This window comes from Rhinopithecus roxellana, chromosome 9 (genome assembly GCF_007565055.1).
Source record: "Rhinopithecus roxellana isolate Shanxi Qingling chromosome 9, ASM756505v1, whole genome shotgun sequence".
NCBI lineage: Eukaryota > Metazoa > Chordata > Mammalia > Primates > Cercopithecidae > Rhinopithecus > Rhinopithecus roxellana.
The window spans coordinates 77,506,046-77,523,047 of NC_044557.1; the positions used below are offsets into that span (position 1 = coordinate 77,506,046).

At 34.7% G+C, this 17,002-nt stretch overlaps 1 protein-coding gene across 3 annotated transcripts in view; it reads right to left on the reverse strand.

The window, feature by feature from the left end:
- CSMD3 (CUB and Sushi multiple domains 3) overlaps positions 1–17,002 on the reverse strand; it is a 1,308,251-nt gene that overhangs the window by 931,251 nt on the left and 359,998 nt on the right. For all 3 annotated transcript variants that reach the window (XM_030937706.1, XM_030937708.1, XM_030937707.1), the window contains exon 5: positions 16,564–16,771. In XM_030937706.1, coding sequence (XP_030793566.1) covers positions 16,564–16,771 — 208 coding nt within the window. The remainder of the gene's footprint in view (positions 1–16,563; positions 16,772–17,002) is intronic.

The following is a 17,002-nucleotide window of genomic DNA, read 5'->3' on the forward strand; positions in this document are numbered from 1 at the left end:
GGCTTTGTATTTCATCTTGGATACCAGTTTAGCCACAGTACAATAGAGCACCAGTAAGAGTCATGACCCAAACTAGGTCATTCCAGGCTCTAGTTCCTGGATGACATTTTTGGACACAAATATTGGACATACCCTGGACCAGAAGGGTATGCTGCCTTGAAGGGAAGAACCTAGTCCCAGCAGGACCAATCACCTTCTGAATGAAGAGCACTTGAGCCCTAAATAAACAGCAGTGTTGCCCAGGAAGTAAGCCATGGACCTTGGGGAGACTGAGTTGTGCTGGCTTCAGGTGAGACCCAGCACATTCCCAGCCGTGGTGGCTATGGTGAGAGACTCCTTCTGCTTGAGAAAAGTAGAGGGAAAAGTAATGGCGACTTTGTCTTGATCATTAGGTATCAGCTTGGCTACAGGAGAGCAGTCGAGGTTCTTGGGGTTCCCAGTTGGCTCTTGGAGGGCAGGCATTAGCTCTTGGAGGCATTGGCTCTTGGAGGGCAGTTCTGGTCTGGCTCTGGGCCAAAGGGGAACCCACTTCCCTGAAAGGTGAGTCCAAGGCCTGGTATCCTTCATCATAAGCTAACTGAAGAGCCCTTGAGATTTAAGTGAACATTCATGGTAGCCTGGCAGTACTTCTTGTGGGCCTGTGGTAATGGTGGCTATGGGGTAAGGCTCCTCTGCCTAAAGGGAAGGGAAGAGTAGGAAGGATTGCATCTCACGATGTGAGTGCCAGTTCAGTCATAGTACAATAGAATACTAAGTAAACTTCTAATGCTTTTGACTCCAGTCTGGCTCCAGCATGGCATCTCTGGACCAACCCAGAGCCTGGGGGATCTTGCTTCCCTGAAGGAAAAAACACAAACTTTGTTAGCTTCACATGCAGGCTGACTGTAGAGCCATAAGGTCTTGAGCGAACATAGATGGCAGCCAGATAGTGGTAACAGTGAGCCTTCAGCAAGACCCAGGACTACATTGGCTTCAGGTTTGACCCAGCACAGTCCCAGTGGTGGTGTCCACAAGAGTGCTTGTGTTACCCCAACCCCAACTCCAGGCAGCTCAGCACAGGGTGAGAGACTTTTTTGGTGTTTGTGAGAAAGTAAGGAAAAAGAACAAGAGTCTCTGTCTGGTATTCCAGACAATTATTCCAGATCTTACACAAGACCACCAAGGTGATACCTCTACAAGTCTGCAAGATCCGCAGCATTACTTGGCTTGGGGTGCCTACTAATGGAGACACAGCTTAGATCGCCATACCTAAGTCTTTTTAAATACCTGGAAAGCCTTCCCAAGGACAGGTACAAATAAGCCCAGACTGTGAAGACTACAGTAAACACCTAACTCTTCAATTCCCAGATACTGACAAACATGCACAAGCACAAAAACCCTCCAGGAAAACATGACATCACCAAACAAACTAAATCAGGCACCAGAGAGTTTCCTGGAGAAACAGAGATATGTGAATTTTCAGACAGAGAATTCAAAATAGCTGTTTTGAGGAAACTCAAAGAAATTCAAGCTAACACAGAGAAAGAATTCAGAATTCTGTCAGACACATTTAATAAAGAGACTGAAATTATTAAACATAAGCAGAAATTCTGGAGCTAAAAATGCAATTGGCATACTGAAGAAGGCATCAATATTTTTTAATAGTAGAATTAAGCAGAAGAGAGAATTAGTGAGCTTGAAGACAGGCTATTTGAAAACACCTATTTGAAAATGTCTTGAAATGCTATTTGAAAATGTCTTATATTAGAGAAGACAACAGAAAAACTCATGAAAAAGAATAAAGCAAATCTACAAGAACTAAAAAATAGTCTCAAAAGGGCAAATCTAAGAGTTCTTGACCTTAAAAAGGAGCGAGGGAGAGAGAGAGAGAGAGAAAGAAAGGAATAAAAAGTTTATTGAAAAGGATAATAAGAGATAACTCCCTAAACCTAGATACAGATATTAATATCCAAGTACAAGAAGGTTGTACGACACAAAGCAGATTTAACCCAAAGAAGACTATCTCAAGGCATTTAATAATCAAACTCCTAATGATCAAGGATAAAGAAAGGATCCTAAAACCTGCAAGTAACAAATAGCATACAATGGAGCTTCAATATGTCTGGTAGCAGACTTCTCAGTGGGAACCTTATAGGTCAGGAGACAGTGGTGTTTAAAGTGCCAAAGGAAAAAAAAATATTCTAGAATAGGATATATGGTGAAAATATCCTTGAAACATGAAGAAGAAATAACATTTTTTCCAAGCAAAAGCTAAGGGATTTCATTAACACAAGATCTATCCTGCAAGAAATGCTAAAGGCAGTACTTCAATGAGAAAGAAAATGACATTAATAAGCAGTAAGAACTCATCTGAAAGTACAAAGCTCACTGGTAATATTAAGTACAAAGAAAACACAGAATATTATAACACTGTAACTGTGGTGTGTAAAATACTCTTATCTAAAGTAGAAAGACTAAATGATGAACCAATCAAACATAGTAACTATAAGAAGTCTTCAAGACACAGACTATACAATAAGATATAAATAGAAACAACAAACGTTAAAAAGTTGAAGGACAAAGTTAAGGTGTAGAGTTTTTATTAGTATTCTTTTTGTTTGTTTGTATACACAAGCTGTGCTAACTTGTTATCAGTATAAAATAATGGATTATAACATAGCTTTTGCAAGGCTCATGGTAATCGCAAATGAAAAACATATAATGGATGCACCAAAATAAAAAGCAATAAATTAAATTGTACCACCAGAGAAAAATCATCTTTATGCAAAGGAAGACAGGAAGGAAACAAAGAAAAAAGAAGACCACAAAACAACCAGAAAACAAATAACAAAATGGCATGTCTTCAATTATCAATAACAACATTGAATATAAGTGGACTAAACTCTCCAATCAAAGGACATAGTGTAGCTGAATGGATTAAAAAAGTAAAACGAGACCCAATGTTGCTAATGGAAGCACATTTCACTTGTAAAAACACACACAGATTGAAAATAAAGGCATAGAAAAGATATTCCAGGATAATGGAAACCAAAAATGAGCAAGAGTAGCTATATTATATCAGGCAAAATAGATTGACAAAAAGTAGAAGGGCCAAAGAAGGTCACTATATAATGATAAAGCAGTCAATTCAGCAAAAAGATATAACAATTTTAAATATGTATTCACCCAACAGCAGAGCACATAGATATAAAGCAAATATTATTAGAGCTAAAGAGAGAGACAGACAACAATACAATGAGAGCTGGATACTTTTTCTTTTTGAGACGGAGTCTCGCTCTGTCGCCCAGGCTGGAGTGCAGTGGCCGGATTTCAGCTCACTGCAAGCTCTGCCTCCCGGGTTTACGCCATTCTCCTGCCTCAGCCTCCCGAGTAGCTGGGACTACAGGCGCCCGCCACCTCGCCCGGGTAGTTTTTTTGTATTTTTTAGTAGAGATGGGGTTTCACCGTGTTAGCCAGGATGGTCTCGATCTCCTGACCTCGTGATCCGCCCGTCTAGGCCACCCAAAGTGCTGGGATTACAGGCTTGAGCCACCGCGCCCGGCCGAGAGCTGGAGACTTTAACACCCCACTTTCAGCATTGGACAGATCTTCCAGACAGAAAATCACCAAAGAAACATTGGACTTAATCTGCATTACAGATCAAATGGACCTAATAGATGTTTACAGAACATTTCATTCAATGGCTGCAGAATACACATTCTTTTCTTCAGCACATGGTTTATTCTCAAGGATAGATCATGTTAGGTCATAAAACAAGTCTTTAGCATTCAAAAACACTGAGATAACATCAAGCATCTTCTCTGACCACAACGGAAGAAAACTACAAATCAATAACAAGAGAAATTGTGGAGACTATATAAACACATAGGAATTAAGCAATATGTTCCTGAATGACCTGTGTGGCAATGAAGAAATAAGGAAGAAAATTGAAAAATTTCTGAAAACAAATGATAATGGAAATACAACGTATTAAAACCTATGTGACACAGAAAAAGCAGTACTATGAGGAAAGTTTACAGCTACAGGTGCCTACATCAAAAGAAAAACTCCGAATAAAACACCCATGATGCATCTTAAACAACTATAAAAGCAAGAGCAAACCAAATCAAAATTAGTAGAAAAGCAATAATAAAGATAAGAGCAAAAACAAATGAAATAGAAATAAAGAGAACAATATAAAAGATGGTAAAACAAACAGTTTTTTTTTTTTTGAAAAGATTAAACAAAATTGGCAAAGTTTTAACCAGACTAAAGAAAAAGAGAGAGAGAGAGAGACGGAGAGCAGATACACATAAGCACATAAGTAAAGTCAGAGATGAAAAAGAAAACATTATAATTGATATTGTAGAAACTCAAAAGATCATTAGTGGATGTTGTGATCAACTATATGCCAATAATTTGGAAAATCTAGAAGAAATTGATAAATTACTAGACACATACAACCTACCAAGACTGAACCATAAAGAAATCCAAAGCCTGAACAGACCGATAACAAGTAATGAGATCAAAGATATAATAAAAAGTTTTCTAGTAAAGAAATGCCTGGGAGTCGATGGCTTCAGTGCAGAATTCTACCAAACATTTAAAGAACTAATACTAATCCTATTAAAAACTATTCTGAAAAATAGAAGAGGAGGGAATACCTCCTAACTCATTCTATGAGACCAGTATTATCCTGCTAGCAAGACCAAAGAAAATCAAAAAAAAAAAAAAAAGGAAAAAAGAAAACTATAGGCTAATATCACTGATGAATATTGATACAAAGATCTTCAATAAAATACTAGTAAATCTATTGCAACAACACATTAAAAAGGTAATTCATCTTGCAGGGGTTGGTTTATTCTAGGGATACAAGGATGGTTCAACATGTGTGAATCAATCAATGTTGAATTAAAGACAAAAGATATGATAATTGCAATTGATGCTGAAAAACCATTTGATTAAATTCAACATCCTTCATAATAAATACCTTGAACAAACCAGATATAAAAGGAATATACCTCAACATAATAAAGTCATATATAACAGACCCCCAGCTACCATATTTCTGAGTGGGAAAAACCTGAAACTCCTTCCTCTAAGATATGGAACATGACAAGGATGACTACTTTCACCACTGTTATATAACATAGTACTGGAACTCCTAGCTAGAGAAATCAGAAAAAAAGAAAGAAAAAATAGGCATCCAAATTGGAAAGGAAGAAATCAAATTATTTTTGTTTGCAGACCATGTGATCATATACTTCAAAAACCCTAAAGAATCCACTAAATAAAACTATTAGAACTGATAAACAAATTCAGTAAAGTTGCAAGATACAAGATCAAAATATAAAAGTTGGTAGTATTGTTATATGCTAATGGTGAACAATCTAAAAAGGAAATCAAAAAAGTAATCCTGTTTACAATAGCTACAAATAAAATAAAATACCTAGGAATTAACCAAATAAGTGAAATATCTCTACAATAAAAACTATAAAACATGATGAAAGACTTTAAAGAAGACACACACAAAAAAATGGAATGGTATTCCACGTTCATGGATTGGAAGAATCCATCCTACCCAAAACAATCTACAGATGTAATGCAATCCCTATCAATATACCAATGAAATTATTCACAGAAACAGAAAAAAAATCCTAAAACTTATATGGAATCAGAAAAGACCCAGAAGAGCCAAGCTATCCCCAGCAAAAAGGACACAATTAGAGAAATCACATTACCTTACATTAAGTTGTCACAGCTATCTAACCAAAACAGCATGTTATTGGCATAAAAAAAGACATCTACACCAATGGAAAAGGATGGAGAAACCAGAAACTAATTCATACACCCACAGTGAACTCATTTTTGACAAAGTTGCCAAGAACATATATTGTAGAAAGTATAGTCTCTTCAGCGAATGATGCTAGGAAAATTGGATATCCATATGCAGATGAATAAAACTAGACACCAATTTCTCACTGCATACAAAAATCAAATCAAACTGGATTAAAGGCTTAAATATAAGACCTCGCACCATGAAACTACTACAAGAAAACATTAGGAAAAATTTCCAGGATTTTGAACTGGGCAAAGATTTCTTAAGAGATACCCCATAAGCACGGACAATCAAAGCAAAAATGGACAAATGAGATAACATCAAGTTAAAAACTTCTGTACAATCAAAAAGGGAAGACACAACCCTCAGAGGGAGGAAAATATTTGCTAACTATCCATTTGACAAGGAATTAATAACCAGAATATATAAAGACCTTAAAGAACACTATGAGAAAAAATATCTAATAAACCAATTTTGAAATGAATGAAAGATCTGAATAGATATTGCTCAAAAGAATACATACAAATGGCAAACAGATACATATGAAAAAGTGCTCAACATTACTGATCATCAGAGAAATGCAAATCAAAACAATAATGAAACATCATCTCACCCCAGTTCAATTGGCAATAACAAATGCTGGTGAGTAGGTAGAGAAAATGGTACCCTCACACACTTTTGGTGGGCATGTAAATTGGTACAACCACTATGGAGAACAGTTTAGAGGTTTCTGAAAAAACTAAAAATAGAACTACCATATGATCCAGCAATCCTATTGCTAAGTATATACCCAAAAGAAAGGAAATTAGTATATCAAAAATATATCTGCAGTCTCATGTTTATTGCAGCACTACTCACAATAGCCAAGATTTGGAGTCAACCTAAGAATCTATCAACAGATGAGTAGATAAACAAAATATGCTATATATACACAAATGGAGTAGTATTCAGCCGTAGAAAAGAATAAGATCCTGTCATTTATAATAACATAAATGGAACCGGAGGTCATTATGTTAAATAAAATAAGTCAGGCGCAGAAAGACAAACTTCACATGTTCTCACTTATTTGTGGGAGATAAAAATGGAAACAATTGAACTCATGGAGACAGAGAGTAGAAGTATGGTTACCAGAGGCTGGGAAGGGTAATGGCAGGGTTGGGGATAGTGAGGATGGCTAATAGGTACAAAAATTGTAGTTAGAAGGAATGAATAAGACCTAGTATTTGCTGACACAACAGAATGGCTGAAGTAAAAAATAATTTAATTTTACATTGGAAAACAACTAAAAGAGTATAATCAAATTGTTTGTAACACAAAAGATAAATGCTTGAGGTGATGGATACCCCATTTGCCCTGATATGATTATTATGCATTGCATGTCTGTATCAAAATATCTCATGTAACCCATATATATACACATCTATGCACCTACAAAAACAAAAAATAAAAAGCAACAAAATAATACAGCCACTTTGGAAAAAAAAGAAATATTTCAGTTCTTGAGAGATGCTCATAGAGTATAGTTACATCACATAGTTGCAGTATTGATGAAACCAAATTTATTGCATTAATTTATATAGCAACAGTTGAATATTGGAATCACCTTGTTTACAGATTTCCTGAATCCTTGCCTCTCGAATGCAAAGCAATACATTCGTGCAGGAGCTAGAAAATCTGCCCTTTAACAAACACCACAGGCACTTCTGTTGTAGGTATTACAAGAACATAATTTGAGCAGTATTGCTGAATGTGGACCCATGAGCTTTGATACACACACACACACACACACACACGTATATCCATATGTGTGTATATATACATGTAATATATGTAAAAGATATAGAGATTATATCTATATATATTCACAGACAGGTATAGGCATAAAGACATCTGTGTGTGTGTGTGTGCATGTATATATATATATATACACACACACCTATATTTATACCTGTACATGTATATACACATATACACACATTCATATCTGTGTATCTACATATGTATACCCATATATGTGGTATCTATACCTTATTTGTGCTATCTATTTTTGGCAATGAAGATCATACACTCTGTGATAAGTCAGTCACCCATTCCCCTGATTCTAGTCTTTGATAAACAGCCTTTGCCCTTTTATTTCCGTATGCAGAGCTTCAAAATTAATTAAATTCCTTATGACCTCTGACATAAAGCAGTCTCCTAAATGGCCTTTCAATTTTCACTTTCTTCATCTGTCTCACTGTTTACTTACTGTATTTTTTTCCTCCTGTCTTCCACAGGCAGATTTTCAAAGGGAAGTTTACTTTCTGCTACTGTAGCTATCTCTGCCAGTATAGACATAAATATAAACACACACATATTTCTATAATATGTAAAATACTAGTGAGTATTCATTATACACATTTTTCCTAGAGGGACTGCATCAATAAAAACCATGTGTTAGAGATTGCTAGTTATCCCCTAACACCTTTTCTCCTTTTCTTTCCTAAAAATGGAATTTTGGCTGGGCGATGACTAACCAGAATAAGGATTACTGAGTCTCTAACAGTCAAATATCCATGTAATTAGATTTTGGCCAATGGGATATAAGCAGAAATAGGAGAAAATGAAATAGAAAATGTAGGTCAGCAACCAAAACCTTGTTTAAGAGGTAGATGATGACTGCCATTTGGGTTTTCCTTTTCCTTGTTGTTCTTCCTACTGTTTGGACTGTAACTTAATGGTTAAACTTGAACAAGATATGATCTTGGGAATGAAGGTAACCTACAAGTAGAGCAGTTAAATAAATGGATCCTGAATGTTTGATACTAGGTGGTGGTGGTGCGGTTCCCATAAATGCCTTGTGTCTTGTTTGAGCCTCTTGGTTTTTGTTTGCATTTTGCTTATATTTTCTTTTATTCACAGTTGACCCTAATCCAAACTAATTTATATAACTTCAGTCAAATAATGTACAACCATTGGAAAAAAAACATGTAAAACCAGATTGTCAGTGATATCAAATTATATGTGGAACAAAAATCATTTACACCTTTCACAAATGTACATAAAATATGTGTGGTGTGAAATGTTCAGGGCTAGGCATTCTGTTTATTTTGAGATCCAAGTTCTCATTAAGATCCCCTTATTTAAGCAAAGATATGTGTACAGACAGAAACGAAGCAAGAGAGAAAGTAATCAGGAAGGAGAAAAATCACAAAATCTTAAGATTGTTGAAGTCACAGGAAATTATGCATTCCAAAGTAGGGTGAACAGAAACAAAAGATGAGAAAAAATCTGGGCAGATACCAACATATACAGAATGGATGATGGAAGAAAAAAGAGAAGAAAAAGTCTGAAAGGATATAGTCAGTGAGTAATAGAAAAAGATACAAGGAAGAAAAGACATCCCAGTGACTAAGAATGAAGGATGTTCTGGAAAAGAGGTAATAATCAACAAAGTCAAATGTTGCAGATAAATCAAGTGAGATAAGTATTAAATTAGGAATTAAGAAGTTATTGTTCATTTTGTAAAAGACAGCTCCAAAGAAATGATGGGTAAGCTAGTTTAATGGTGATCAATTAGGGGGCAAAAATTGATGGTATAAAAGGGAATTAAGAAAATTGGGACATGACACTCCTGAGTAGTTGAGAAGAAACAGTGCACAAATGGAGAAACTAGTTTTAGATGGGAATCAGTCTTCATTGGAAATTTATATTGACTAAATTTGTTAGTTTAAATCTAAAGGTTTAGTATTATTTTAACTAACAAAAATAAATAATTGTACAAAACAATGTAAATAAAACAAAATGTGTTACATACCTTATTGCATTCTTAATTTGAATAACATTACATAGATATTCTGTGTTATATAACCTGCATGCTATATTTTCACTAATATTCTAATCTTGATAACCATATCATTCCCTTGACTTCAGCCAGTATTTCATTTTTAATGACTTAAAAATTCTTATTCCTACTTCAAATTATATATCATAATTAAGTCACACATCTGGTGGGACATGTTCTTTTGGAAATTGCACTTATCTGCAACCTATATCTTACAAATTGAAATCATTATTTTCTTCTGGGCCCAATGTATTAAAACGTCTTCCTGATCTTTCTATTATTACTTACGTATTTTCCATAATCTAATCTGAAGAAATCACTATTACTCTCTTTGATATTCAATCACTCATTCCCTAATTTTAGTCTTTGAAAATCAGACTTTAAACTTTTATTTCCATATGCAGACTTTCCAAATTAATTAAATTCCTTTCAGCCTCCGGCAGCCCCCTAAATGGTCTTTTAATCTTCACTTTCTTCTTCTATCTCACCCTTTAGTTACTGTAATTTTTTCCTTCTTCCTTTCACAGACAGATTTTCAAAGGAAGATCTCTTTCACTATATCTACTCTTTCACTTTGCTTAAATGATTCTCCCCACTCTCTTTATCATTAAATTCTTCAATGTCTAAGTAGGTGATTCCCATGACAGTATTAACTCTCCCAATTAACAAGCAAAATCACAAAAATAAATAAAAATTCTTCTCATTCTACTAATCTATTTGTCACTAGGTCTTATTTCTTCTATCAAATCATATATTTGTATCCATTAACTTACTGTAGTTTACAATAATCTATTGTATATTTCAACGTAGCTAGAAGAGAATAATGTGGATCATTCCAGAATACAGAAAAGACAAATATTTAAGGTGATGGTTTCCCAAGGACACTGACCCGATTGTTACATTTTCTTTTCTTTTTTTTTTTTTTTTTGAGATGGAGTCTTGCTCTGTCGCCCAGGCTGGAGTGCAGTGGCGCAATCTTGACTCACTGCAAGCTCCGCCTCCCTGGTTCATGTCATTCTCCTGCCTCAGCCTCCCAAGTAGCTGGGACTACAGGTGCCCGCTACCACGCCTGGTTAATTTTTTGTGTTTTCAGTAGAGACTGGGTTTCACCGTGTTAGCCAGGATGATCTCGATCTCCTGACCTCGTGATCCGCCTGCCTTGGCCTCCCAAAGCGCTGAGAGTACAGGCTTTAGCCACCGCGGCCGGCCGATTGTTACAAATTATATGAATGTATTCAATTATCATATGTGGGTCGGGTGCCGTAGCTCACGCCTGTAATCCCAGCTCTTTGGGAGGCCGAGGAGGGCAGATCACAAGGTCAGGAGATCTAGACCATCCTGGCTAACTCGGTGAAACCCTGTCTCTACAAAAAATGCAAAAAATTAGCCGGGCATGGTGGCACGCACCTGTAATGCCAGCTACTAGGGAGGCTGAGGCAGGAGAATCGCTCGAACCCAGGAAGCAGAGGTTACAGTGAGCTGAGATTGCTCCACTGCACTCCAGCGTAGGTGACAGAGTGAGACTCCATCTAAAAAAAGAAAAAAAGAAAAAAAAATTATCATATATACCCCAAAACTATGTGCATCTTTTATGTAAACTGTGTACATCTATTTCTTGCAAAATTCCCTGAACAATTTTTATGATATCTGTTCTCTAATTCTCACTTAAAATGATTCCAATCACACTGTCACCTGTAAAATTACTTTTACCAAAGTTATCAGTGACTTCCATGTTGCTAAATCCATTTATTAATTTGGGAACACATTTTATAATAAGCTCCAAAAAAGAAAAAAATCTTCCCTTGCTCCTACTTTCTTTTTAACTTATTGTCCCATCACTCGGTCTGTCTTGCAAAATTCCCTGAACAATTTATTTATAGTAATTGCCTATAATATCTCTTCTCCAGTTCTTCCTTAAAACCCCTCCAGTCAGCCTATCACCTAAAAAATTACTTTCATCCGGGTTACCCAATGACCTCTATGTTATTACATCCAGTGATTAGTTTTGGAGCTTATTTTATTAGCTTATCATTCACATTTGACAATTGGCCAATTCCATCATAACTTTTTTCATTTGGTTTCCAGGAAAATTTATACAGTCAATCTTCTATGTCTGTGGGCTATGTATTAGCAGATTCAACCAATCACAAATCAAAAATATTTGAAAAATAAAAAATATCAATACAACAATAATACAACAAAATGATCCATATAGTTTAAAAACTATGTATAAAGCATTTGCATTATATTAGGTATTGTACATAATCTGGAGATTATTTAAAGTATATGGAAGTATGTGTGTACGTTGTATGCAAATATTACTACATTTTATATAAGGAACTTTAGCATCCCAAGATTTTTTATAAGCAGGGGTGGTCCTGGAACTAATTTCCTGAAGATCCTAAGGATAACTATACTGTCATGTTTTTCCTCTTATCTCATTTACTCTGATTCTCAAACTCCTTTGCTGGTTCATCCTAGTTTTGCTGACATTTTAGTGTTGGAGTGTCACACAACTCAGATATTAGTTCCTTTTTCCTTTTTTTTTTTAAATTTAATAATCACTTCAACTGGTAGAAATAGGAATAATTACTTCCATTTTGAGAATTCCAAATTTAGAAGCTTAGCCCACACCTTTATTTGAAACTAAGATTTGTATCTCCAACAGTCCCCTTGAAATCTTCAACTACAGGTTTATTAGCCATCTCAAACTTAACACATCCACATTTAAGCTCCACATCATCACTCCAAAAATGTTTCATCAATAGCCTTCCCAACATTAGTTAATTTAAATTGTATTTGCTCAGTTCTGCAGGTCAAATAATCTGGCATGTGTAGTAGCAGGTTATTAGAGCTATTCTTTAGAACTATTCTTTTCCTTCTATCATTTATCTTGAAAACCCAATAATTTCACCTCACCTCCACTGCTATTTTCTTATTTCATAATTATAAACTGTCACTTACATACCACAAATAATCTCTGTTCTTTTAGCTTTCCCTCTTATAGTTTATTCTCCACACGGTAGCCATAGTGACTTTCGTTTTTTAAAGTAATAAGGTCAATCATGTCATTACTGTGCTCAAGCCCCTCAAGTGAATTCACATTACATCTAGAGTAAAAGCCAAAGATGAGTCTTGAGCCAGGGTCTATTAATTGTCTTTCTTTCTCTCCTACTGCTTTCACCAATGATCATTCTTTTCTAGCCACAATGGCTTCTTAGATGTTCCTACAACACAGTAAGGCCCAGTCTGGTTTAAGTATTTTGCTCTAGATGTCGTTTCTGCCTGAAGGCTCATCCAGTTGACTAACTTCCTTATATTCATCAAGACTTTGTTCAAATATCAACTTTTCAATTAAGTAAGCTACACACTCATCACAACATTCTTGCTCTCCCAACCTCTCTTACTCTTCCACATCTTTTCTTTCTTATCATTCTCTAGGCAGAGTGTGTGTGTACCTTATTTATGTTGATTACTGCCTGCTTATTGTCTTTATCCCCTGAGAGAGCACAAATTCTACAGGAGCAGGCCTCTTTGGTGCTTTAGATACAAAAGCACTTAGAACAATGCTGTTATGTAGCAGGCACCCCAACAAGTATTTGTTGAATAAACATTGAACAAATGGAATTCTAGTAAAAATCCAAATAAAGTTTGGAAATAATTTTAAAAAGCATCTAATCCAACTCTCCATCCAAGGCTTAGTAAATAGTTATTTACAAAGTATTGTATTTAGTTAACGTTTTACTTTTTTTTCTGCCGTAGCATCTAAGCAGACAATGCCATAATATCAGAATTAAGAGAAACCTTGGATGTTATAGGTGAGAAACCTGAGATCTAGGGAGGTGACATGACTTACCCACTGTCATCCATCAACAAGGATTCAAAGTTGAATCTAGAACACAAGCATCTTTATGCTATGTCATTTTTTATTTCATTATAGTGGATCAGTTGACATTCATCACGTCTCACAGTTTTAACCAGTAATAATTAAATGAATGCATTGCATTCCTGTTGAATTATGCAGTGATACTGCTTTAAAAAAAATGACAAGAAGCTAACAATTTAGCATACATAGTCTGCAAGTAAAGCACTGACTAAGTGTAAATATTCTTTTTGCAGCACAATTGTTGGGCTGGTTTAGTCTGTGTGATCAAAGTCAAAAACAAGTTAATCAAGCCTTGCCACACTCTACGCACTTCAGGAGTAAAACTATAATGTATTGTAGCTAGTGACAAGTTTCTGGTCTCTGAATGAAGGATCTGAAGTCCAAAAAGTATTTGTTTTTTTAATCAAAAGGATGTGAAGGTCTCCCTGTTCACCGCTGTTTTGAATTCTATTATAAATTGAATATATCATGTGAATAGTGCATACTTATAAGGAAGAATGCTTGATATAATGTCATCTGAAATAAAGTGTGTTCTTTTGATGAGCATATCTTTAAAAAGATGTGAGAACCTTAAAGGATTTAAGGTGATCACAGGGCCAGATTAGATATAAAAGTTTTATTTTAATTATTTACAGATTATTTAATACATAAATTATTTAATACATTTTAAAAGGAATGTTGTTTTAATATACTTAAATGACTTTATATAATATTAATTTACCAACACTATGCATCTTCATGTTGGCATTTATAGAAATATAGTTTGAACATTTGTATCGATTTCTTGAAACATGCCAAATGATTTTATTTTTGATTTATTATATAACAAAGATTTTGACAAGTCTACCTAAATTTTACTGTAACATTAATTTTAAAAGAATACAAAACAATACATTTCTTAGTTACTATATTCTAAGGAAGATGAAAATAAATGAAGTGGAAAACTGCCTTTTAAAGGAGAAAATGGAGAAATTTGTGGATCTGATACTCTTATTGGACAAACTATATTGTTGAAACCACTTAGATTGTTAAGAAGATATACAAATCATTACTAAGCATGTTTAATCTGAAACAAGAAAGTGACTATATGAACATAAATGGAGAGATTATAATCCACGGAGTAAATGTGAGAAATTTGGTTTCTAGAGTTTGATGGTAGCTCAGGAACTGATACTATAAAACAGTGTTCTATTTTCCTTTATTGTATCCAGTAGTCAAATATTGTTCAAGTTAAAACTGCCATTTTAATAAGATCACTTGTATAGCAAAAGATGTTACAATTATTAAAAGATGTATGGCATTATCATCTACCTTATTATGACTTGAATATGAATCACCATTGAAGTAGCAATTTCTCAAATAATAGCTTTTAAATTATCTAGCATTTAAAACCAAAATTTAAGTGGGTTTTATTGCCTTCTGGTATGAATTTATCATACCAGGCATATAACTCGAAGTATTGAGGGCCTAAATGTAGAGGGGAAATAAGTGGGTATATCTAAGTGTGTTACTTTTGTTCTATCTTGCAAGGTAGGATTTACAATTAAGGAAATGCTTTGTACTTTTGGTGAAGCCCAGAAAACTGTAAAGTTTTAAAACCATTTACATGGTGTTCTTTTAGCAGAAGTCCACAATGTTGTCTACTTTCCCTTCTTCATACTCTTCTCCCCTTGTCCGCGTGAAATTATTTCTTAAGACTTCCTTCCTTCTCTTGCCTCTTCAAATTACTCCCTCAGTTTTCTTGGCTGTATCATCCTTCTTAGTCCACGCCTTATATGTTGTTAAGTCTCAGATTCAGTCCTAGTCCTCCTTTGTCTTCTCATTTCATCCTCTCTCTGTCTACTCAATTATATTGTTGCATATTGGTTCACTTACCGTCAATATTAACTAAATATCAGTGTTGTGATTCTACTCTATTGAATCACATAAGAGATATAGTTGTCTAGTAGATGGCTTTAATTGCACATCTCAAAGAATCTTCCAACTAAAATATTCAAAACAAATCTTGATATTTACAGGGTTCTCATTCCAAACTTAACCTTGCCTCAACAATTCCCAACTCAGTGAATATTACTACTGCCTTCACCATTTATGCAGGTCAGAAAACCAGGTTTTATTTTAATACTGCCTTCTTTATCACCCCCAGTCCATTACAAAGTCCTTTTGATTATACATCATCAATATCTCTCAACTCAGTCTACTTCCTTACCTCATTAATACGACTCTAATTCAAGCTACCATGATCTTTTCTTGTAATACTGCAATCATCTTTTAAGTGATCTTCCTACAGCGAATCGAGCCCCTCTTCAAATCAATCTCTTCATTTCAATAGGAATAATCGTTTGGATATTCAAACCTCTTCATGTAATTGTTTTGGATAAATTCCCATGGTTCTTAACAAATCTTCACATGGCTTAAAAGATCCTCTCTAGTCTAGTGTTTACCTATCTCTTTCCTTTATCAATATCATCTTATTCTTTCTTTCACTCAGTTACTGAATCATAATCTAGTCAATGATATAATTAGATACAAATTTTTAAAATAGCGTAAAGAAACATTTTACTTAAAAAATATTATGTCTTAAAAGCATGTTCTGAATACTTTGCAGGTTTCATTAGACCATGCCTTGAGTTGCTAAAGAAACAAACCATATTCCCCCAGATCATGGTGTTTAATTTTTGCTGTCAGATAACAGGTTATATAACAGATCTACTTAAACAAAGGAAAATTACTTCCAAGATTATTCAATTAATTTGAGAGAAACCATCAAGTATGGACTAGCATGCTAAAAAGCACAACTGTAGGTTACAAAAGGAATAACTTTTATTTGTTTATACATGTTTTGAATTTCCATCTGTTTTTATGTAAATAGCCCAATCTTCAAAAATATCCTTCAGCTCTGACAACCTCTTGACATAACTTTCCTATAAGATCTTTTAAATATCCAAACCTGTAAAAGTCCACATTCAGTTGTTCTTTGTTCCCTAGTTTGCTTCAACAACATCAATGCAAGGATAATAGAAGCTATTTACTTACCATATTGTAGGGGGCTCAGAACCTTCTATTTCTAAGTAATCATATTTCTCTTCCATTTGAAAGTCAGTAAATATGAGTGAAATTGTGTCCCCAGGCTCTGCTACAATGGTCCAAGTGCAATCAGCATTGTTATGGTACTCATTAGGAAAACTAGGGCTGGATATGATGCCACTGGATCCTCTCATTGTTCCTCCACAAGCATCTTCAGCTGTTAAAAATGACAAAATGTTCAGTTTTAAGTTATTAAGATAAATGCAATGTTCAGTTGTAAGTTATTAAGAGAAAAGCAAGTCAATATGTTTGGATAAAAATAACAGTTCAAATGTGATACCAAGTGCATAATATACTAATAAAGATGAAATAAAATGAGAAGTTTATGAAAAAATGTATAAGCACATATACAAGTATAAACTAGATCTTAACAATTTTATAACAATTG